This window comes from the organism of the source record quoted next, unplaced genomic scaffold (genome assembly GCF_019419815.1).
Source record: "Pyrus x bretschneideri cultivar Hongxiangsu unplaced genomic scaffold, Pyrus_bretschneideri_v1 Contig46, whole genome shotgun sequence".
Lineage (NCBI taxonomy): Eukaryota > Viridiplantae > Streptophyta > Magnoliopsida > Rosales > Rosaceae > Pyrus > Pyrus x bretschneideri.
In genome coordinates this window covers 708807-734453 of record NW_025999783.1, presented here as the reverse complement: position 1 = coordinate 734453, position 25647 = coordinate 708807, and the positions used below count along the sequence as shown (strand labels likewise).

The following is a 25647-nucleotide window of genomic DNA, read 5'->3' as shown; positions in this document are numbered from 1 at the left end:
ATCATACTCCGTTGGGTTCACTAATTTCGTCCCGTATGACGTTTGTCTTAGATATTATGCATGCTTCTCACTTTTCTCCATAGTCTATGGGTTTTTACCTACCTTAGGTTTTACCATAGCGAGGTTTTGTAAGTTTTACTACCAATGCATACTTTCTTTAATTTGAGACTCGCATTCGCCCGTTGTGCCGACGACTTCATCAACTGTTCTACCTCAACTGCTGAAGACCTGATGCGGATGTTTTGTTTGAATATTTACACACTCAAGGGGAGTGTTGCAGTCCTCTTAGATTGGAATGTGATTGTGTAAATCCTGGTGTATCTAGAGATATCTTGGAATATTCCCTAAGTTAGATATTATCTTATTAGAGCTGTAATCCTATTAGGGTAAGGATTTAACCTATCCTACTATTATAAATAAAAGCACAATGGAGTAATACAACACACATATCATAAATACATATCTCTCTCATCTCTCTCTTGCCACCAGCCCTCTCCTTTTCTAGTCCTAAATCCAGTTCAGTAAATTAGGCCTATAATGATTTACACCCAATATTTATCTCAAACCAATAAATTTTCTTTTTTTTTTTTTTTTAGTACCCAATTATGCCCTCATGTGGAATGACTTAAATACCAATACGTTAAATCAATCAAAAATTTATAAAACATTTTAAAAATAAATTAGGCCTACAATGATTTACACCCAATATTTATCCCAAACCAATAAATTTTCTTTTCTTTTTTTTTTTAGTACCCAATTATGCCCTCATGTGGAATGACTTAAATACCAATACGTTAAATCAATAAAAAATTTATAAAACATTTTAATAAAAGATTCGAGGAAAAGTAAAAATCATGGTACTTGGATCAGAAAAAGAAAAATATTTTAATAAATATTTTAAAAATAAAATTAACTTAACATATTCGTTGTGGGTCACCCCTTCCATTGTTTTGTAAAAACCCGATGATACTTTGGGTCAGAAAAATAATTTCCGCATACATTATTTTTATTGCATTGTCGTTTATTTTCATCTCTATATTCTCCTTTGATAAAGGGTATGCATGGGAGAAAAGTCGCGTATGGAAATCACCTTCCAAAGTTTAATGAGACACATCCATAGACTTTCCTACTTAAAACACTCACATCACCCTTTTGGTTCTTGCACACCAAACCAAGGTGGTCATAGAAGTACGAATGACTAGATGAAATCAAACTTCAGCTTATATGAAAAGCCACCACAACAAAGACCATCTTATAGCAATGTTAAAATCTCTTTAAAACCAAATCCAGAATACATCTTTTTATTTTTGGACAGTAATACCGGTAAATCCACAAGTCATCAAATAGTTCTGAGAACATCCACGACTCCCCCTCTTACTACAAACGAGGGGGAGGGGGAAGGAAGGAAACATCAATGCGAACAACCACCTCCGAGCGTGAAAATGAAAAAAGATCCGACAAGCTAACCAAAAGCACCACAAGGCATAAGTTTCTATTCCATTGTGTTGGAACAACCTAGTCTGCTATGCAATGAGTAGAAATATGTGGAGCCTGTAAATATACCATGTCTACCTTACGCATTCTGGACGCTTTTGCTTGCTTTGAACAACAGCCTCAATCTTTTCCATGACAGCGGGAGTTAATAGAGGGATTACATCTACAGCTTTCATGTTCTCTTGAATCTACACACAGATGAAAACAGCTTTTTCGTAACTGTAGAAACATGACATAACAATTTCTATTTTAGTGGAAATTAGAGGACATTAAACCTCTCTTTGCTTTTCCAGATCATCACCATTTAAAACAAACCAGAGTTCTCCCTTCACAATGGAATAACTACACGTCTATTCAACAATCATGTCACTGTACAGTTGTTAAGGGCTCTTCCCTCTCCGTATACTCTTTCTCCCAAAGGAATTGGTCATTGGTTGAATTGGCCATATTGTTTCCATGTAAAACCATCTCCATTGGAATGGAGACTAGCAAACAATTTGACATCAAAGTGAGGCATGTAAAAGCTAACATATCACTAAAAAGTCATTTTTGTTCCTTAAGGTCACGTTTGGTGCCTGCCTAGGATGAGATTGGATTGGATAACTCACTACATTCAAGGTATGTTGAAGTAAGAAATGAAGGCCAACTTCCAAGTTTTGTCCAACTTGAAAGGAATTAGATGGATTAGCAATAAGGTGTTGATATCCTACCATTTTGTGGGGATGGGAAGGCGTTTCCTTCATGATGAATCCATCTTCTACCTTTAACATGGACAATTTTGAATGTTAGCCTCCATTTCTTCCTTCAGCATACCTTGGATCTAGTGAGTTATGCAATCAATACAATCCTAGGCACCAAATGTGGCCCAAGTTTAAACTGGAAGGAATGCAATCTAGGATAAACTAACAGTCACCATGCTGACTGAAAGCTTTACAGCCTCCATTCTCCTTATCTGGGTTGTTAGACATTTTACGGGTTATTTTCTTCTCCCCTCCCCTGGGTTTAAAATCTGGGAAACCGACATTGAAGACCAAACTCTAAGTAAACGACCACTATTTTAAGAAATTAGAACAAGTTTGGAGTTTTTCAATAAGCATAGGATGAGCTACACTACAAAATTACAAATTAATGACATGAAACTGGACGATTGTAACAATATTACCCTTCATATGGTAATGACCAAGATTATGGTTTACCATAACATAATAATATGGGGAATGCTAGCAATCTTCTCACTTACCTTCTCATTTCAACCTTCTCATTTCTACTTATGACGTATTCCACTAGCACGCAAAACTAAAAAATTAAAATTTTAACAACTAAGGAAGAAAAATAGCAGGAGTTTAATATAATTAGAATTTTAGTTTTGAGTACTAGTGGAGTACCAAGTGGCATGAGGAGACGTGTAAAGCTTAAAATGAGAAGGTAAGTGAGAAGGTTGCTAGCATTTCTCTTATGCTGTTCCCTTGGTTGGCAGCTATTCAGATAACAGGATATGACACGAAAAGAAACTATAAAAAAGCAATACTGCCCATCCTGTCTCAAATGGTGATACTTGAACACCGAACTGAAAAGTAAAGCTCAGACCCGCCGGAAATATAACATAGACAGGGATGAATTCTTTTCCCCAAATTTGAATTAACTTCACAGTAGTAGTGTAGTAGATCAAGCAATGCATAGAAGCCAAGAATGACCACCTTACAATTATGTCACAAAGATGAATATCTTAAAACTAACCTGGGACTCCTTTGTAGCACCAGTAATAACTGACGAGACATTCGGATTGGCAGCACACCATGCAATTGCTAGTTGAGCTAATGGTACACCTAATTCATCTGCAATTGGCTTAAGACCATTAACTTTTTGCAGCACGTCATCAACCAGTTTTCGACTAGCAAGATTCTGCAAGGCATAAATCAAAACGTTAGCATCCTACCTATAAGGGAGGAAAAATTTTAAAGCAGTATGGAGCCTTGACACCAGAAATATGATAACGGCTGCAATGTCTATTAAGGGGAAACACCAATGATTCTAATCCAGAAACCAACCAACGCATGTCATTACATTGCATCCCAACAAAAGAAAATTATATGGCGGGTGCTGCTTAGAATATGTTGGCATGTCGATAAGAGACGAACCAATGAGTTTAAATTTTTAGTACACATGAAGGTAATAGTTGGTTTAAAGAGACACAATATAGAGACTATGGCAGTTTAGGGTCATCAATCTAGACAAATTAATAATTGCATGTACATAAAAGCATAGAGTTAACTTTGTCATTAAATCCAAGCCTTACTTTGTAATTGTCCAACGCAAATCGGCTATCAGGAGGTATATTTCCCTTGGTATATTTTCCAGTAAGAACACCAGAAGCAAGTGGACTAAAAGTGGTAAGACCCAGGCCATAGTTGGTATACAGTGGGAGGAACTCAGTCTCGACCTGCACTCACAGACGAGTTGAAGGAAATCACGGATGAGATGGGGAGAGTAATCCTTTCTTCACAAGCTATAACAGCAGTATTCTTGTTCCCCTCGTCAGGGACATATATCAGGATACACAAGGTATATACAATATAAGACCGAATTATAGTCATGCACATGGACTTCAATTTAGTAACCTTTTTTAGTTAGAAACAAAACATCTATTAAATTACAACAGAGGACAACGTGTCGACCAATTTACATGTTTTTTATCCTACAAAACAATGAGTAAAAGGCATAACAGCCATTACAAAAATTACAAACAGAAAACAGAAAGACAAATAAAAAAACATCAAAACCCTAAGATACAGAAGCTCTCATATCGGAATATTCCAGAGGAAAGCCTTTAAACTTTGAAGACACTAATGTCCATATCAAAGTCCAAAACTGGACCCTTTCCCGTAAAGACTGTAATACACTAATCCATAGACTACGAATGTAGATGTGGATGGGATAAGTTCAGGCAATTTATGGTAATCATTCAGCTAGCATACTGATAGAAATTAAATTCTTTTTACTGAAAATATGACTTTAGCTCTTAAAACTTAATTTTCTCCACATAAAACCCGACATAAGTTTTTTACTTGAATAAAACTCATGACTAGATTCCACATCAACAAATTCATTAATTATATTTAACTTTACACAATTAAAATTTTCTAATACCTAAAATATCCTATTTGAATGTTTGATGTATACAATTAATTCCATACGAATAGTAAGGGAGAATTAATGGTTTTACCAAAAAAACAAATAAAAAATTCATGGCCTAATATTATAATAACAATAAAACATATCTAATATATTTGATAATTCATGCTTAGTTAAGTCAATAAAATTGTATTTAAATTATTTCACACACACATATATAACAAAAAAAATGCATGATATACGTAAACATTCATGCAAAATAATTTACATACAAAAAAATATTATTTGATTCAATGCACCTACTATTTAAATTTTAAAATATTAGACTGCATAGAAAAAAAGAAAAATAGTTTCCCCAATATATGTAAAATACATGCAAAATAATTTACCTACATAATAAAGCAAACCCATAATATATGCAAAATCATGTACCTACATAAAAAAAATGATATTTTTTTCAATACTAGGTTACCTATATTAGTACATATAATAATAAAATGTGCCAAATATACGTAATAATGCATGGAAAATAAACTACCTAGTGTTATTTGATTCAATATTAATGTACCTATGTTTTTGCTCATCATAAATTCACATAGGAGTATAATATGTTTGATCATATATGTAGTACCGCTTTCGACAAAAAAAAAATATATGTAATACTGTGCATTTATATTTCTACGCACAGTAGTACTCTATATATAGGTAAACAATATACACACACACATATGTATTGAGATTATGGTAGTACTATATACATTAACAGGAAAAAATATTAACAGCAACGAATGAAATCTGGCAAAAACGAGGTTACAAATACTGCAAAGATGAAGTTGTGTGTACACAAATTAATAAAAGAAACATATTAAATAGCCAAATACGCGACTCTTAACCGAATATTACATGACGAAGCTCATGCTCATTAGTCATTATCAATTTGGTCAACTGCCCATTATTTTCATCAGGATATAGAAGGAGACTTCCATCATTTGTAAACATCTAGTCAACCAATCTAAACCGGCCCTACCAAGTCATCCATTAACAATTGTATCATAACGCTTTATAGCAGTGGCAAAAATTAATAAACACTAATCTTCTTTAACTGACGTATTTAACAACAAAACCCAAGTTGAAAATTCCTCGAAGAAAACATCAAACAATCCCCATGTGGGCACAACAAAAACAAAGAAAACACAGACCTTGTGCCTGGAGAGCAAATTGTACTCAGGCTGCTCAACAATGGGCCCCACCAAATCCAACCTCTCGGCGATCCCCCACGCATCCGTGATCTGCTGCGCCGACCACTCACTCGTCCCCCAATAAAACGCCCACCCTTTATCCATCACGTAGTTCATCGCCCTCACCGTCTCCTCGATCGGCGTCGTGGCGTCCGGGCGGTGGCAGTAGATGAGATCCACGTACTCCATGTCCAGGCGCTTCAGCGACGCCTTGGTGCCCTCGACGATGTGCTTGCGCGACAGGCCCTTGTCGTTGGGGCCTGGCCCGCCCCAGAAGATCTTGGTGGAAATGACGACGTCGGAGCGCTTCCAGCCGAGCTCGCGGATGGCCTGGCCCATGATCTCCTCGGCGCGGCCGGAGGCGTAGACCTCAGCGTTGTCGAAGAAGTTGACGCCGTGGTCGCGGCAGGTCTGGAGGATGGATTTGGCCTCCTTGACGTCGAGCTGGTTGCCGAAGCTGACCCATGCGCCATAGGAGAGCTGGCTTACTTTGAGGCCCGAGCGGCCGAGGTTCTTGTACTGCATATTGTTCGACGCCATTGGAGAGACTGAGAGAGACTGAGGAGTCAAAAGGTTTGAGCTGATGGGAATCTATACGGAAGGAAGGAAGGAAGGAAGGGGTTGAAGCACACGTGGATTTATTTGGTTTTCCATTTCGAAATATATATATATATAGCGTGGGAATGTAGGCATTGTAACGTTCTTGTGGACCTGACTGGATTTATCATGCGAGCTAGTATTTGAGTGTCTTTTTCGAGAATGGGTGATGCATTGAATCGGATTTTTCGATAGGAGTTGACTGTTCGACGGGGACGGATGGATCGACGGGCCAATGGCGCTGTGGCCGCTCGAATATGGAATAAGGGGTGGCCGGCGTGAGTTGGTATTGGGTTCAATCAATGATGACGATGAGTGGCCGGCGTGAGTTGGTATTGGGTTCAATCAATGATGACGATGAAGGAGGAGGATAATATTATTCTTTTCTTTGTTAATTTAATTTAATTTAATTTTTTTTTAATTGATTTTAATTATTTTTTAAATTTCAAACCACTTTTTAAGAAAAAGAATTTAATTTTTTGTATTTTTCACATAGCACCATATTATTGTAGTTGTAACAACCAGTTCCAATTTTTATTTACGGATTTTGGAACAAAAGGGTAGTTTGGTAATTTCGATGGGGTTGATAGATATTTTAAATTGTTGTTTTTTGGTCTTGTTTGGTGTGCCCAAGTGAGGCCCACCCTTGGTTTTGTTCATCCGGCTCAAACACTTCATCTCTCTCTCTCCTTTTCTCCCTCACTTTCTCTCTTTCTCTTAACTCCCCCGAGCTCTCTCTCTTAGCTCTCACCCTTCTTGGTGCACCATTGCACCACCACCACCGCCCACCTCATCGGCAAGCCACACCACCATCACACCAGTTCGTCCTGCCTCTCACCACGAAACCTAAACTGGAACTAACCCTTGAACGTCTCTCGCACGCTTTCTCTTCTCACGGTGAGGTCCAACAGCCTTCGAGCCGATTTCCAGCCAACTCTGGCCACTAAGGGTGTGTTTGTTGCACCGGACTATCTCGGATTGGACTAGCTTCAGGGACTAAGCTGGACTGGCATAGAATAAACTAAGCTTAACTGATTTAGTGAAGCGTTTGGTGCAGTGTCGGACTAAAAATTAGGATAATGAAAAATAGTGAAATTACAAATTTTAACGATATAATTACATCCAACTCAACTGCAAAATACCCACAGTCAAATCAAATGATAATTACATTAAACTCAACGACAATTGCTTGGAAACAAAAGAAAATATTGAGTTTTGTGCATTGTAGCATTGCAATTTGCAAAAACAAACAGCGCTTTCCTACAACATAGGAATTCATAATCAGTACATCAAACTTTCTCACTTTTTGGTCTAAAATCCCTCTAAGCCTCTAAAATTGAGAAATCTATAAACATTCAGCAATCCAAATGTCCCAAAATTGTTAAAAATTCTAACTCATCAGACCACAAATTTAGAGGAAGAAAATTTCGATTTCTTCTTCACAGCCTCCCAAAATTCATGAATAATACCATATTCATTCATCCCAATTTTAACATACATATGTAACATCACAATATGACTTTGCTAAATTTGATAGAGAGACATCCTTTGCACTTTGAGCGTAGCTTTCCATACAAAACAATTGAATTTTACAACTCCTGTTTAACGATTTCGTCTAAAGAATAACTTACAACAATTGATTCAAACAATGGCTATGATACAACATGAACGATACATTCATGGCACAACCAACACAGCAATTACCCCAAAGAAGTAACTCCAAGAATTGTGCTTCTTTGTACACTTACTGACGATGTTGATTGAAACATCACCAATGCTACTGCTTTTCTCTAACTTGGTGTATTAGTATAGTCCGCAGACTCCGCACTTCATTCTGGTGCATTTCCTCATCAATGGCAACAAAACATCAGCCTAAACAGAAGCTAATAAAGGTGCATACCTTCCATTTCTTCGTTGCGGTTCAGCAGGAAGTGTATCTTTTACACGAGTCTTTGTGTCAACTAATATTGGGTTTCGGTTGGTTTCCGTAATAGGCATTTTAATCTCATCAATCACGCCCACCATCCATACTTCTTCTGCAAAACATATTATGATATCATAAGAAAGTATAGCCAATCATTGAAGGAAAGGAGGTTAAGGAGATCAATGCTCCGATATCATCAATTCTATAAGAGAGAAACATAGAATTGGTTGTAAGAATAAAGCAAAAGAAAGAGTATGCCTAATTGACGTACCGATATATAAAGGTAGGATGTTTTTCTAAGACTTTCTCAATCATGTTTCATTTTCAGTACTGATGTTTCAGGTATCCAGAGCATTGTCTCATTAGGTCCCAAAAAATACATTGGATCACCATCAGCAACCAGTTGTGCTTATTTCATATTATTTCAATCAAATACATGACAAGCTTCAGTTAAAGGGCACCATAATCTTACTATCCAAGATTCATGCTTACATCCAACCCATACAAAACTACCAAACAAAGGAATAGAGCTGCAAGCTTAATCCAGACATCACTTCTTACATATGATATTGATAACTAATTAACTACTTTATGCAACAATAATGATCCATATGATCCATTTATTAATTGATTATAATGCTAAATAAGCCCAAGAACGCCCTTATCTAACTCATTATGACAAAATTCCCCCAAAAGATAAATTAGTAAATAGAAAGATAAACTTTGGACCTCGCATAGATTGACAGATACAAGATAGCTCCATGCAGGAGGTTAAAAGCCACCTAAACAATGTATCAGGAGTCAAAGACTGAATCAAGAGAGACAGATGAATTAACTTACAATGGCAGCAAATGGAATTTGCAATTTCACAGAAGCAGAAATCAAATATGTACAACTACATCATAAAATACCCAGAAGTAGAAATCATTGAAGAACAAGCAATTTGGTAGCATAAGACCAACCCAGATTTCACAGAATCAAAGCAATCCAGATTTCACATAATCAAAACAACAAAAGGAATCTGTAAATGATGAGTGAGAGAGAGACTGACGATTTCTTGGCCTGCTCAAGCGAGCGAGCGTGGCCGATATTGTTAGTCCAGCAATCAGGATGAGATTGATCAGGACGATCAAAACGAGCATGACAAGTAGGACGAACATGATGAACACAAAGAGGCGAGCGAGCAGGAGGATGAAGACGGTCTTAGCTAGTCCGCTCGTATTTGGGGGGTTTCACTAGGACCACCTAACGAAGGAGTTAGTGAAAGCAAGTCCCACTTAATACCATTAAACTTAGTCCTAGTAGCCAACAAACAGAGGATTACACTGAAAATTAGTCCAGTCCAGTCCAGTCTAGTCCAGGTTAGTGAAGCTAAACAAACGTGCCCTAATGGGGAAACCAAATATATAATCCTAATCCACACTTAGTTGTCTTCAATTTGGTGAGTTGATCGTATGTTAGGGTCGAGAATCGATGTTGATCGGAGCTTAGGAAGCTTCGACTTTCATCTATGTGAATACCAGTCTGAAAATGGGTCAAACCCAATCCACAAAACCTGAGCCGGCCCAACTTGTTGGGCCATGGAATCCGGCCAAATTGGCCAGCCCAACCTAATAAACCTAGAACCCAAAACCAGGCTCTCGGGTAACGCAACCCGCCAACCTTTATGTTTTATTAAAGGTTTTACGGCATGCTAGGGTTTTCGGAAAACCTATAACTTATTATGTTATATGAGTTTTCATGAACTTTGGGGTACATTGATGAATAACTATTTTACTATTACATATATTAACTTGGTCCACTCATGTTTTGTTTTGCACCCCCTAGGACTTAGAATCGAGGCATACAATCCCGGCATCAAGGCACTCCCACATCGGCATCTTCGAGTCCTCTCGATGTAGGACCCATCCTTCGTTCATTCAATTTTATATTATTCATTTTTAGTGCCTTGGATTAGTTGTATGCTCTGAACATGATCCACAATTGCATATTCATTATAATTAAATTTACAAGTTTTATTTATGTCGGTTAATTATTTTTAGTTCTCATACATTCTAACATGGCTTCGTCACCTTCGAGTGTCGGCCAGCACATGCCTACCCTGATGTTTGGAGAATATCAAGGTCAAGCGTGTCAGTAGTAATAGATCCTACATGTGTGCCATGTGGGCACACTAACAAAAGCTTTAACAAAATTCTAACAAAAACTACATTAATTTACAGCGTCAAATTTCAAAAATGATATAATTTTCAAGTTCTGAGACCAAATGAAGAGTTTGGTCTATTTCAAAGACCATTGTGATAAAAACCTATTTCAAATTATGCCTAGTTTGACAGCTTTATTTCCTTTCTTAGTCAAACTGATAAATATGATATTTCTGTAGTGCTAAAGTTGATTTTTTTTTTTAATCAAATGGTGCTAATAAAAATTGAGGTTGAATTTATTTAGAAATAATTTTTACGCTTTCAAATTTAGTAGGTTATTCATTTCAATCTAGCAAGCAAGCGTTAAGAGTATAAATATTCACCCTTGATCATGGTTTGTTATTTTCTTGCCCCATTATATCCATAAAAAGAAAAATAATACATTGAAAAAGAAAAATAAAAACCTGTTGTAAACTTTTTTAGTTTAAGTGTGATTGTGTAAATCCAAGATTAGATTTGATTCTAGTTATTCTTTCCTATGGGGATGAAGGATTTCTTCTCCCTCTTATTACTATAAATAAAGGCACTACGTAAGGAGGAATAACACACACACTCCCCTACAATTCTACAAACACATCTCTTTCTCTTTTCTCTCCTTGCCCCAGCCCCCTTCCTTTTGTCAAATAAAATAGGCAGCACACTCCTACCGCTGCGCTTAGGAATCTGACGTGAAAGCTTTCTGCATCAAACCAGTTTATCCATATCATCACGTAATCAGCTTCTTCCAAAACAATTGTTTTTATCTTGATATTTTTGTAATCCCGATAACATGAACATTCACCATAATGCATGACCAAACTTTACATTTTTCGAATTTTAGATTATACATAAATTGTGTAGCATTATATTTATAATTGTTGAATTATGTGAATTTGATATTGCTATGAATTGCATCAATAACTGCTTATGCATTAAATTATATAAATATGCATTGAATTAATCTGGAATTAAAACAAACAAAAAATTTGTTTAGGGTTTCATCGAAACCCATCCATGTCGATGAGCCCCCAAACCAAGAACCCGTCCTGGAGCTACTGCTCTAGGCCCAAAAACTAGAACCGACGCCCAGAAAGCATCGCCCAGCCACCTTGGCTACATCACCGACGACCTGAAGATCGTCCACCGATGTCACTTGGCTGAGATTCCTTTGAATCTTATTGGATTTCTCGCAATCCCGATTTCAATTTCTAGGGTTTTTTTGTTGAATCGTTGAGATTTCATAATCTCCGTTCGTAATCATGGTCGAAAACATCCAAAAATGGTACCTCCAAGTCTCCCCGTCCAAGATTTGGCCACGCATAGTGGCAGCGCCGGTCTTCTTCCTTGGCAACACCCCTCGCTTTGCTAGGATTTCTTGGTCTAAACTCGACCCTATTTTTGGGCTCGCTATTGCAAGCCCAACCCAACCCCACACTCGACTTAACCTGAAGGAAAAAAAAAACTACCTTGGCTTAGTCTAACTCACGACACCAGCCCATATGGCTTTGATGTCCCTGTGTCCACACCGTACCAAATCCTAGCCTGCAGCTGGAGAATCGATGCACTGCACCACATCCCATCTAATCCATGCCCATCTTGGGCCTTTGGTACATTGGGCCTGAAGTTCCATTGGCTTGATCAGACCATTCCAGCCCATTGCTTAAGCCTGGGCCACCTGGTCCAAATTTGCTCAGCTCATCCGTGGGCTTTGGCCTTATTTTGGGCCCCGAGTTTAATTGTTTATTATTTTTATACAATTTGGGTTTTATATTTTTTCACCCACACTTTAAGTTTGGCCCAATTTTCAAATAATTAATTCAATTATAATTATAGACCTGAAGTTCTATTTGCAGATTTTCTTGTTGCATATTTCTGTATATATTTGCATTTGTTTGTAGGAACATATGAACCTGAAGTTTCTATAAACATGCCTTGTTTGAAAACTTAAAGTTTTCCTTAAAAACATCACCCATGAAAACTCTAAGCTTTTTCATGCAAATTTTAACCAATACATATCTATTAGAACCAGAATGTTCTACTCCTATGTGAATGGATTGATTTTTCTTTCTCCATTACACTAATCACATCTTGTCCTTTATTTTGTGATAGGAACATGTCGAATTTGAACAAACTCGAATTCATCGCTTTGGAGGTCTCTGGAATGAACTACCTCAAGTAGGTTCAAGATGTGAAGCTCCACCTCACTGTAAAGAATTTGCATCCCGTCATTGAAGATGTGACAGACAACCCAGTTGGCAAAGCTGAGAAAGCCACTGTTATGATCTTCATTCGAAGACATATTCATGATGCACTGCAAACTGAGTACCTTGCTGAGGAGGATCCACGAGCACTATGGATCGCTTTGGCTGATCGCTTTGATCACCAAAATGACATCTTCTTGCCTGAAACAAGACATGACTGGCAACATTTGCGCTTCCAAGACTTTAACTCTGTGAATGAATTCAATTATGAAGTTTGTCGAATCTGATCACTTATCAAGTTTTGTAACGAAACTTTGATCGAAAATGATCTCTTGGAAAAAACCTATTTGACCTTCTCTGCTACTAATATTGTCATGTAGCAACAATATAGAGCTAAGAAGTTCACTAAGTTTTTAGATTTGATTTCTGTTTTACTTCTCGATGAAAAGCAGAATCAGCTGTTGATGAAGAATTATCAAGCTTGACCTACTAGAGCGACTGTTGTGCCTGAAGCACACTATAGCATAAACCAATGCCCAAAACGCCAAAAGAGGTGTGGTAGGGGCAGCTAGAAGCCACCCCGTCAAGGTCAACAAAGCCAAGGCCCATCTAAATAAGGAAACAACGCCCAGAAGCGCCCTAACCTCGGTCTCAAGGCTCTAAACTTCAAGAATAAGGGCAAAGCACCTGAAACCATTGATGTGGATATGTGTTATCATTGTGGTTCAAAGGGCCATGGGTCCCATGTTTGCTGAGCTCCCCAAAAGGTTGTAGCTGAATATCATTCTCGTCGTAAAAAGTTTTAATCAAACTTTGTTTAAGTGGACGAATCGGAGAGTACCAAAATGGAGGTTTTTAACTTTCAAGAGGATACCACACCTATGGAAGATTAGAATCTTAAACATAAACTTTTTTTTTTTTTAGTTGAAATAAGACAATGGGGCCGAATTCCACCTAGTAGCCGAACCCCCCTTGTTTTTTGGTTAATTTTGAACAATTTTCCTTTATGTTTGGATTATTTGTTGGGGATTTGTTTTTGGATATTAAGTTTTTAATTAATTTTCGTCCTTGAATACTTAAAATTATTTTGAATGGATATTTGTTTATAAGAACTTTTTTGCATGTGACTGATTCAAATTAATTTTTCATTCTAGGTATGACTAGTGGGAAAGTTAGTTGTCAGGCAAATAGTGCAATCACATACACCGTTTTGTGTGAACATATTTATTTCACTAACTTCATACCTAAGAATGCACCTTTGACAACCTTCTCATGCCCATTCAACCTCATCAAATGACATGGTAAGGCACGTATAATATTGTCCAATGGTACAATCTTGACCATTGACGAGGCACTTTATTCTCCACGTTCTGGAAGAACGTTGTTGAGTTTTAAGGACATTAGAGATAATAATTACCACGCTGAAACCTAAGTAGAAAACGGAGTTGAATTTCTGTGCATAACTTCCTACAATCATGGCCAGAAGTGTATTCTAGACAAGATGGAGCGTATCCCGAGTGGTCTGTATACTACGACCATACGCCCCATAGAGAGTCACTATGTGGCCAACCCTACCTCTGGGACAACGCACAAAATTACATTTTGGCATGATCATTTGGGAAAACCTGAACAAATAGCGATACGCCGTATCCTCAAATCTTCATACGGGTTTGCTCAAATCCTTCCATTTTTCTACAAAGGATTCAAGGAGACATTTGTCGACCGATTCACACTCCATGCGAACCATTTAGATATTTTATGGTTTTGGTTGACTCTTACACATTTTGGTCACACATGTGCTTGTTGTCCACTAGGAATGCTGCATTCTCCAAACTGTTGGCTCAGGTTATCAAGCTCAGGGTCACCATCCTGATTATCCGATCAAATCTATTCGATTGGATAATGCTAATGAATTCACATCTAAAATTTTTTTTGACTATTGCATGTCGGTTAGGGTTGAAGATGAACATCTAGTACCCCATGTTCACACCCAAAACGGCCTGGCAGAGGCATTCATTAAGCACTTAAAAATGATTGCTCACTCATTGGTCATACGTACCAAACTCCCGATCGCTGTTTGGGGCCATGCAATATTGCACGTAGCCATGCTAGTTCGCATAAGGCCTGCGACGACCCAACCATATAGCACCCTTTAGTTGGTTACCGAATATGAACCCAACATATCACATCTGCGCATTTTTGGTGTGCGGTCTATGTGCCGATTTCGCCATCCTCAAGTACAAAAATGGGGCCACAGCGAAGGATGGGAATCTATGTCGGATATGATCTCCTTCGATTATTCGTTACTTAGAACCTTTTGGCAGACGATTTGCTTACCGCTCGTTTTGTAGATTGTCACTTCTATAAGACAGTCTTCCCGTCATTAAGGAGAGATAAGAACGTCAACGTTCCTGAAGAACGACACGAATTATCGTGGACGACTCCCACTTTTTCTTATTTAGATCTCTGCACTGCTTAGTCTGAAACTGAAGTGCAGTGCATATTAGATTTCCAGATCATAGCTCAGAGTATGCCAGATGCTTTCACCGATCTAGCGCGAGTGACAAGATCACTCTAGAAGCCTAGGACACCAACTTTGGTGATCCACGTACATTAGCGGCTAGCCAATCATCTGCCCTTACACAAAAGCATGGCAGACCTCTTGGTTCGAAGGATTCACACCCCCAGAAGAGGAAACCCACGGCACAGACACCTGAAGAGCCTACCGTGAATCCAACTGTCGCTTACTCATTCTATCCAACTTATGAGGAAATTCTATATTACAGAAGTGTACTTGAAGAGACAAATCCACCTTCTGAGAATCATGAGATTTCGGTTTATTATGCTAACTTAGATGATGTGTGGTGTAGAAATGAGATGATCATCGACAATGAATTAGCATATGCAATAACTAATGAGATCATGTTGAGCGATGACATTGAACCCTGTTCCGTTGATGATTATCGACGTAGAACCAATTGGTCAAACCGAAAACAAGCAAGTTGAAATCGATTCGCTTGCGAAACATAAGGTGTTTGGACCTGTAGCTCCTACTCCTCCACATGTGAAGCTCGTCAGCTACAAGTGGGTTTTCGTTCGAAAGCGTAATGAGAAGAACGAAATTGTGCATTATAAAGCTTGTCTTGTTGTGCAAGGCTTCTCACAACGCCAGGGATTGACTATGACAAAACTTATTCACCCATCATAGATGTGATTACTTTTCACTACCTTATCAGTTTGGTAGTTTCTAAAAAACTAAGTATACAGCTGATAAACGTAGTAACTGCGTATCTTTATGGGGCTCTTGATATGGAAATTTATATGAAAGTTCCCAAATGACTTACATTGACTGGATCAAATATTCCAAACCCCGAACACACTCTCAATTCAGCTGATGTGTTCACTTTAAGGTTTGAAGCAATCTGGAAAAATGTGGTATAATTGTCTGAGTGAGTATTTGACCAGTCAAGGGTATGTGAACAATGAACTATGCCCTTGTGTGTTCATTAAGAAGTCATATTCCGGTTTTGCAATAGTTGCAGCATATGTCGATGACATGAACCTTATCGGAATTCTTGAAAAGCTCGCGATAACTACCGCACACCTGAAGTCGGAATTTGAGATAAAAGATATAGGAAATACTTGATATTGTCACGGTCTTGAGATAAAGCACTGTTCGGATAGAATTTTAGTACATTAATCGAAGTACATCCAAAAAGTGTTGCACTGCTTTAACGAGGATAAAGCGAAGCCTTCGAGTACTCTTATGGTCGTTCGAACGCTAGATACAAAATGAGATCCCTTTCGTCCGAAGGAGGATGATGAAGAGATTTTGGAGCCTGAAGTTCGTTATCTAAGTGCGATAGGCGCTTTATTGTACTTAGCTCAATGCACTAGACTCGACATATCATTCGCTGTTAATCTTTTGGCAAGAGTAATGCACCAACATGCAGACACTAGAGTGGTGTTAAAGACATCTCCTGTTACCTTAAGGGTATTACGAATTTGGCTTGTTCTATCCCTACGGATCCTCGAGTGATGCTGCACCCCTCGCTTCTCGAGTCGATTCTCGCGTTATTGGTTATGTCGAAGCAGGATACTTATCTGATCCGCACAAGGGTTATATCAAAGGAGAGAACATTGAGCACATTGCGCCGAAGTTCTTCTTCTCATATCAACAACAAGAGCATCAGAAGATTGAAGTCACGCAAATACGTTCACAAGACAATCTGGCCGACCTCTTCACCAAATCACTACCAAATGCGATGTCTCAGAAGCTTGTTCATGGAATTGGTATACGTAAACTTTCTAAGTTGTAACATTGCTAGTTCTCTTTAGATGTATGTCAAAATCAGGTGGAGTATCCTGAAATATACTTGCTTGATCTTAATGTACTCTTTTTCCCTATGATTAGGAGCATTTTTTCCACTAGGTTTTTGCTACCCAACTAGGTTTCAATGAGGCACCCACCTTTAGTTGATCATATCCCTGATGACGTCCCATAAACGTTTCATTTGATTTTTCATTACTCATGCATTTTTCCTTAGACTATGGGTTTTGTCCCTACTCGGATTTTTGCCATAACCTTAGGGTTTTTTAGTGAAACTTTCTTCTTTATGCAAGTTCCTACCTTATTGAGAATAGCGTTGTTCCCAGAATCAGTGCCAACGAGTCAACTTCCTTAACTTCTACATGATGCTGAATCTACCTTGAGTATTTACACACTCAATGGGGAGTGTTGTAAATTTTCCTAGTTTAAGTGTGATTGTGTAAATCTTAGATTATATTTGATTCTAGTTATTATTTTCTATATGGACTTGTATTCCTTGGGGATGAATGATTTCTTTTCCCTCTTATTATTATAAATAAAGGCACTACGTAAGGAGGAATAACACACACATTCCCCTACAATTCTACAAATACATCTCTCTCTCTTTTCTCTCATTGCCACCGGCTCTCTTCCCTTTGTCAGATAAAATAGGCCGCAACAAAAACTTTATTTTCTTCTAGTTTTCTTTTTGTGTACAATTGGGCAAGAGGACAATGGTTAAAAATGAGCTTTACCAAATTTGTTTGGCAAAAGGAAAAAGGTCTTTCTTGTTGGGCTTTAGCCTATCCCATTGTACCCAAAAAACCTAAGGTCGTCTCCAATGGAGATGACTAAAGGTCTAAAAGCAAAAAAAAATGGTCTGGTTTGTTCAAAAATTCATTGGCTAGATTATAATTCTATGGAGCCTACTAAGCTATTATTTGGGAAAATGTAGCCCCCCCCCCTCTTTGACATTTTCTCCGGCTAAACTCCTCAGTTGCAATAATTGATCCAAATTCACTGGTTAGATTTGAAAACATCCAAATGTAGCTTAATCAAGGTTCTAAAAGACGTTAGACGCTAGTCTGACGACGAGTTGGGGCCTATCACCTAGGCAGCTAGGTGAGGTCTAGGCAGACGCCTAGACGGATTTAATTAAATCTACTATATTTCATGTAAATAAATGTCTGTTTATACTTAAAATACGTATAATTTCATCATAAACTACAAAATAGAATGATATGTATATTATGAGCTATTGGAACATAATAAAAACATGGGGAACAAGCATATAATGTATGTACATTTAAGTATTCAACAAGTCTCTTACAATTTATTGGAAAAAATAAAAATGCAAATGAGAGTTATCTATTTTCTGTCTAAGTGAGTCACAACCTAGGCGAGTGCCTATGCAGGTTTGGACGGGTTAGGTGGGTACCTAGGCAGTCTAGGCAGGCGCCTCAGTAGGTTTAAGCGCCTTTCCTTAATTTTCAAACGCCTAGGTATTAATCGGGACGGTGGCTAGCCACCTAGCGCCTAGGCAGGGCCATAAACTTAAAACTAATAAATTATTGAGGGCTATGTTTAGCCCTTTTAGTTGAAGATGATATATAAGTATGACCTGACATTGTTTATTTAAAAATAATTTTTTGCAGAGATATAATTTTAAACAGGGTTATATTTGGTCTTTTTGGATGGAGATGGTCTGAGGAAAAGAAAAAGTGGCATGGGGCTTGTACCTCGATTAGTTCAAGAGCCTTCTTCTTTGCATTTGAGGTCTAGTCTTGTGTTTGATTTCCGCAGCCAATTTTTAATTGTCTTCAATACCAACCCCCTCCCTCCTCCAGCAGCAGTATCACTTGCACAAAGGAAGAAAGTTTGAGTTTGGGCTTCAAACGACAAACTACTTAATTGAAGGAGCAAACAATTGCATCGTCCCAAAAACCAAGTCCAAACCTAACCCAACTAAACCCCCATTTGAGTAGACAGGGGAAGAGCTTGCAGTTCCAAATCTAGTTAAAATTTAATTGAACAATTACCCTGCTAAGACTAACATCATCTCCAAGAGAGAACTTTTTGTAGCTTTTGTTTACAACAATGGATTCACTAAGTGATGCTTTGTCCAGTGTGTGACATGTTTTACACCCCAAGATAAGATGGTGGTGTACATATGACCATTTTCCAGGAAGAGTTGCATGAATGTTTTGGTTTATATCGTGCTTCTGCAATATACATGAGGGTTCCGGAGAGTCGGAAACCATCTTTAAAGCATGGAGAGGACGTGCCAATCCTCGAAACAATCTGGCTCTTAAATTCTCGAACAAAATCAATTATCCGACAAGGTTGAAGAGGCTAAGATCGAAATTTCTGTAATCTAGGTTTTAATAACAAGAAAATGGATACACATATTTACATATTCAAATGTCAAGTTTTTCCTGTAGTTACTGACAAGGAATTTAGATACAAGAATTTAAGCCTAGTCAAGTGATGCGACTGTAATCGTAAAAGTTAGGTGGCACTCTGGCAGATGATAAAGCAGCTATTGCCAAGTTAATCTCGGGAAATAAAGAAGAAGAAGAAGAAGAAGAAGAACAACAACAACAACAACAACAAAAAATAAAATTAAAAAGAAAACACCACTGAATTGTAAGTTTTGAAGATTGAGCTTACCGAAGAATTTAAGAGAAACAAAAAAAAACGCATGCACAGCCGGAGCACGAAAGAGACTACTAGGAAGAGGAGAGGAGAGAAAACATTACAAAGAGTGGCAAGGATAGAGAGAGCACCAGAGAGTGCAATGCAGCAGAGAGGGAGGGCGCAGAGGGGGAAACCAAGGGCTGGCAATTGGACAAGGACAATGAAAGTGAGTGCCAGTGTGAAATAGTAGGATTAATGAATCGAAAAACTATTTTCGTAGCAACAGAATGAAAGCACAAGTCAATTAAAATCCGTTTATTGTATTGAATTAAGAAATCACCTTTGCAGACCGTGAGCACAGTTCAGGTTGTCGCACAATGTATACTTGATCACCATGGCTATCTTCCTTATACGTATCTTGATTCCGATGCCAAGTCCATAGAGCATAAGTAGAATTCACAACCTGCATTTCAATATATAAAGGTCATGGAAGACGGCTATGAATGTGTAACTAGGAAACACTGAAGACATCACGAAAGATTGGGCTTAGATCTTTTCTACTTGCATGATTTGCACCTCAGAAGCAAGTTTCAAGCACAGGTACTATTTGCATTTGCTAATCATGGTTAAACTAATAATTAAAGTCAAACATTGTGTGAGATAAGTTTGTTTAACTAGAGAAGTAAAAACAATGTTACTAAGTTGTACCTCAAGAATTCCATGCCCAAAGCTGCTTTCTCTAAAAGCACTCCACTCCGGCTGTTTGCTCCAACAAAAGTTGCCTTTAGCAGGCCCTGAAGAAAAGTTCAAATGGCATACCCCTCCAAACTCCGGTGTGTTGTCTCCAGCTGAAGGACACTTTCCAGGGTCATCAGCGAAATCAACATCAACTTCTTCAATATTTCCACCATCTCCAACTGTTATGTAAAGAGGCCCGCACGGATCCAACGTATAGTTATATACTCTATTCATCCGTTCGTAGGCATGCACCTGCACAGCAGACAGCATATTACACTTTCAACATCTGCAAAGAAATTAGTTTCAATGGTGAGATCACAAGGTGTTTTCCACTTTTATTTTTATGGCCTCTTCGAATTGTCTGCCATGGATTCTTGTATCTAGCTCCAATATAACGTCATGTATAGAAAAACCTCTGTAGTTATCAATCAGATGTAACTTCTGTTATATGTATTGCTATTACAGAAGCATATTGCGACATAACATGAAACTGGCAAATTTTGCCAAATAAATATGCATACAAATGTTTACGAGACTATAGACAGAATCATCTTAAACTTACATGACCAGAAAAAACAATATCAACACCGTATTGATAAAGAAGTGCTTCCATTTCTTGTCTCATGCATTCAAATTCCTGATAGTGAGAAGAATAGCTGTTATACCAAGGAGGGTGCCATGCTGCCACGAGCCAGGGAGTCACTGTACGGTCTACTCGATGTAGATCATCTTTAAGCCAAGCATATTGAGCACCTAGAATGAACATAGATAGGACATAACAAAGAATTAAAAACCAACAGTTGCAAAAAAGTACACCGGTTGCGAAAGTGCTTACGCTTTCATAATTCAGCATTGCAGAGCCAAATCAGAATGTTTTAAATTTATCGTTTGTTATTATTAGTAGCGAATTTATAAGTAAGAAGCGTTATGGCATCAATTACCAGTAGCATTGTAGTCAATATATGCTCCCAACATGATAAAATGTACTCCTCCAGCATCAAAAGAATAGTAGAAGTTACTTTTAGAGCCGGATTCATCTGATGGCACTGCAAATCTTGTCAAATAGGATTCGAAAGTGATTCCAGAAACTTGGGGCTCAATCTCATGGTTGCCCTCAATAACCATCATAGGAACTCTCGAGGTTAAAGGTTCCATGAACCTAAGTTTCCACTTCAACCATGTTAATCAAAACCAACTAATTCAGGAAAATGCAGCATCACAAACTGGTCAGAATTAAGATATCAGCATTTATTACATATTTCTTCTACTTAGCTCCAACAGATTAGCTAACTAACATTATGGATTGACATTGACAAATTGTAATTTCTGTGACAAATGTTCAACATAAACTGAAACAAATGCTAACTCATACGGTGAGGTAGGATGTAAAGGCATTCAGATACTAATTCATAAAGTTTACCTTCCCCACCCATCCCAGCGGGGCTGATATGTTTCTCTGATAGGTGCATCTGGGAATGCACATGAAAAGCATGAAGCTCCTTTCCCACCAGTCGTACGGTACTGGTTTGCATAACATAAGTCCCCAACCATTAAAATCATTGAAGGATCATTCTGGATTAAATGATCAATGGTTGTACTGGTATTGCTAGTGAGGCCCAAATCTCCAACGACAGCTATTCGACGAGGATATGTGTTTTCGCCAGGCTCTGGTAAAGTTTCAAGGGCTTGCTCTTGACTCATAGCAGGGATAGAACTATCCCCACACTTGTAATAATATTTCGTACCTGGTTTAAGACCTACAGCAAAGGGGAACTCTTGATCTTAGCAGAAAAGATACACTCGATCTAGTTTCTTCGCTTGTCGTCTACTAGGTGTTCAATTATGTAACTAAACGACCATCCTGTGACATTGATATCAAAATTTACCATTTAACAGCTTAGCCTTTTATGTTTTAGTTTATTTTAACTTACTACAAGTTCAGTAGTTTAATCAAATATATCAGAATTCTTTCAGGATGTAAATTGACAGAATGTTTAAATATGCCAACCCCCAAGGGATGAGAGCTTCCTCAAATTGAAACATCAAATATAGGACTTATAGGTTTCATTAATGGGATTACAAATCCATGTCTGTAGTTAGTGAATTATGTGGTACATCGAGCAACCGTCAACACCATTATCAATTGACAATAAATTTTGATTCACCCACCAATATCAGAATTTTTCTATGCTCGACAATATCAAATTCACTCAATTAAGGGTTTTTTTCTCTTTCGGGTATATGCTCGAACTGAAGGAAGAGGCTGTTCGGAGTACTATTTGGCACAGAGCAAACGATTATGGATATTGTACAAACAATTAAGCTACGTTTACTAAAATCGGAACTTGTCCTCCAAGCAAACGATTGGATCAAATTAAGAATAACACTAGCAATTCCGCCGAAACGGATTGCCATTTTCTGATGCAAAACATTATGTGCATTATAGTAACAAACAATCAACAAGTCATTACAACTAAAAGAATCAAAATTGATTTCCATACCATCAATCCTGACATGATGAATGATGGCAGAGGTGTAATTCAAGAGGCCAGCAAAAGGGTACAATTGACTATAAACAACTGAAACCCCTTTCTTCACACTCGTATACTTGCCACTTTCTTCCCCATACCTCACCTCACTCCCAACTGTTGAAGGATCAAGTGGTCTCACAGTTTTACCAATCTGGGCATCCCCTGACCAAACAAAAACCACCCCAGTTCATCAATTCTATTCAACTTTCATGCCAAAAAGTTGAAAAAAATCAACAAAACAACACAAAGATTGAGAATTTGAATTTTGTACCAGTAACCCAAGAAACCCACATTGCAGTGGGTGAAGAAATAGCAAGGGCAATCTGTTCTGGGAAATTTGATGTCACGTTCTTCTTGAGCCTGGGATGGTCCATTGGCAAGTCATCACTGCCTCTGCGAAGCGATGGATCGAAGCGCCGAGTTGCAGGCACGAACGGGCCTTCTAGAGTGGTGGGAATGGGAAACTGAGTCAGTGCCACCGCCATTTCTGTTACAGTCAAGAAAATGATCAGAGTGATCCATGGTATGCAGTTCGGCATGGCATTGAAGATGGAGGTTGAAAATTCTAGCTGGGGATGATGAGGAATGTGAGTAAGTTTGATCATATCGTGTTGGGTTCGTTTGTTGAGTGACTTGAGCTGCGAATCGATTCGCATATTCTCATGGGAATATGCTGTTTCTTACGTTGTTCATAAAAAGTTAAAAAAAAAATAAAAAGGCAACATATCCCCATCCCTACCGCAACCTCCCACCCAATCTGTTGTCAACTGATTAATTAGTATGAACTTGACGATTGTCTTAACCACAGGTTGTTAAAGGAATTAAATAGTTTTATTAGTTTTATTTTAAGTGATTGTAACTGCCACTTTTTGACAAAATTAAAAAATAAAAAAAAATAAAAAATACAATAAAAAAATTGCAACTGCCACTTTATAAACACTAATGTGGTGATCCGTTGGGCAACAGTCATAATCCCAATAAAACACAATATTACAAAAATACATCTCTTTCTATCTTCTCGTTCCTTCATCCATACTCTATTGTTGCTAGTGTTACATGCAGGTTGAGATAGGGTCTAGAAGTTGATCCTATCATTAGTATAAGCCTATTTTCTGGTGTCCCACTTATACGCCCAGCCAATCCAAAACCTCCCGCAATGCTGCCATAGACACTTGTTCAGCCATACTCCATTTCTGCCACTCTGTTTGCTCCCTCTCACAACGTCCATACTACACTCCCAGTTGAATTTGAATAATTCCGCCATAAGCATGGTGGCGGTGCTGCTTCCTCTTTAGATCCAGTGACTCTAGCACCAAATCTCGGTGCTTCACCACCAATACTGACTGATGACGTTGATTTTTGCAGCATCACAACTCACGAGAGCATTTTGATGGCAGAGGCTGTACTCCCAGGCCTTAGTAACATCAATGCATTGATTTTTCCTGGTTCATCGATGGTCATGATTTCTTAGCTTGGATCTATAAAACCGAGCAGTATTTCACCTTCTAAAATGTACCTGAAGCTCATAAAGTGATCACTATCTCCTTTCATTTGGAGAATAAGGCACTGCAAGGGTTTCGTTGGAAAGATTGTTTGAACACCACACCGACTTGGGGAGAATTCACAAAGGCTCTTTGTTAGGAATGGGGTCATCAGAATTTGTAGACGGCATGTAGGCTTGTTTAAACTCAGGCAAATACGTAATCTTAGGGATTATATCACTGAGTAGATTGGCTAATCGTACAACTAATGTAGGATCTGTTTTGTAGAAAAAAAAAATTGTATTTTAGGGGGGGTTGAAACGTGAGCTGAAATTGGATGTTAAATTGTTAAAAACCCTCCATTATGCACGATGCAATTGCTATTGCTTTACAAGTTGATGCCAAATTGACTACGTTAAGACCACTAGCTCCTATGTCTTTTCCTATCCAAACACTGATGCATACTACTTATGCCTTGTCATTTATCAAACTTACCCCAAAATAAGTACAAATGAATAAGGATAGTGTCACATCCCGGCCCGGGGCCGATCACTTCCCGGGCCCGCTCCACCACCGTAGCACAATATTGTCCGCTTTGGGCTTACCATTCCCTCACGGTTTTGTTTTTGGGAACTCACGAGCAACTTCCCAGTGGGTCACCCATCATGGGATTGCTCTAGCCCCCTTCTCGCTTAACTTCGGAGTTCCTACGGAACCCGAAGCCAGTGAGCTCCCAAAATGCCTCGTGCTAGGTAGGGATGAGAATATACATATAAGGATCACTCCCCTGGGTGATGTGGGATGTCACAATCCACCCCCTTTAGGGGCCCGACATCCTCGTCGGCACACCACGGCCAGGGCTAGGCTCTGATACCAAATGTCACATCCCGGCCCGGGGCGGATCACTTCCCGGGCCCGCTCCACCACCGTAGCACGATATTGTCCGCTTTGGGCTTACTATTCCCTCACGGTTTTGTTTTTGGGAACTCACGAGCAACTTCCCAGTGGGTCACCCATCATAGGATTGCTCTAGCCCCCTTCTCGCTTAACTTCATAGTTCCTACGGAACCCGAAGCCAGTGAGCTCCCAAAAGGCCTCGTGCTAGGTAGGGATGAGAATATACATATAAGGATCACTCCCCTGGGTGATGTGGGATGTCACAGATAGGAAGAATGCTAGTTC

At 38.6% G+C, this 25647-nt stretch overlaps 1 protein-coding gene across 18 annotated transcripts; it reads right to left on the bottom strand.

Annotated features, from left to right (window-relative positions):
- Nucleotides 1-1220: 1220 nt before the first annotated feature.
- On the bottom strand, nucleotides 1221-23710 carry LOC103952212 (probable voltage-gated potassium channel subunit beta). Of its 18 annotated transcripts, none has more exons than XM_048567824.1 (11): nucleotides 23256-23710; nucleotides 22955-23146; nucleotides 21874-22210; nucleotides 21395-21612; nucleotides 21016-21206; nucleotides 20424-20705; nucleotides 20056-20178; nucleotides 19865-19915; nucleotides 3791-3934; nucleotides 3232-3396; nucleotides 1221-1682 (listed from the first exon to the last, which is right to left on the bottom strand). In XM_048567824.1, the coding sequence occupies exons 1-11, from the start codon at nucleotides 23638-23640 to the stop codon at nucleotides 1569-1571; spliced, it is 2202 nt and encodes a 733-aa protein (XP_048423781.1). In that variant the 5' UTR covers nucleotides 23641-23710; the 3' UTR covers nucleotides 1221-1568. The 18 variants fall into 18 exon arrangements, 8 of the variants coding, with proteins under 8 accessions (XP_048423781.1, XP_009362038.2, XP_048423782.1 ...); XR_007252122.1 differs by lacking the exons at nucleotides 1221-1682; nucleotides 3232-3396; nucleotides 3791-3934 and adding exons at nucleotides 7917-8497; nucleotides 9108-9167; nucleotides 18818-18936 and having other exon boundaries at nucleotides 19838-19915; nucleotides 23256-23701; XR_007252121.1 differs by lacking the exons at nucleotides 1221-1682; nucleotides 3232-3396 and adding an exon at nucleotides 18818-18936 and having other exon boundaries at nucleotides 3800-3934; nucleotides 19838-19915; nucleotides 23256-23701.
- Nucleotides 23711-25647: the final 1937 nt, after the last annotated feature.

What these genes read in the sequence shown, in the direction of transcription:
- LOC103952212 (XM_048567824.1), bottom strand. Translation starts at nt 23,640, where the DNA reads ATGCGAATCGATTCGCAGCTCAAGTCACTCAACAAACGAACCCAACAC. An exon ending in TCATCATGTCAGGATTGATG is followed by an intron (nt 22,211 to 22,954) that starts GTATGGAAATCA and finishes CCTTTGCTGTAG; the next exon opens with GTCTTAAACCAGGTACGAAA. An exon ending in ATATTGTTTTTTCTGGTCAT is followed by an intron (nt 20,706 to 21,015) that starts GTAAGTTTAAGA and finishes TCTGCTGTGCAG; the next exon opens with GTGCATGCCTACGAACGGAT.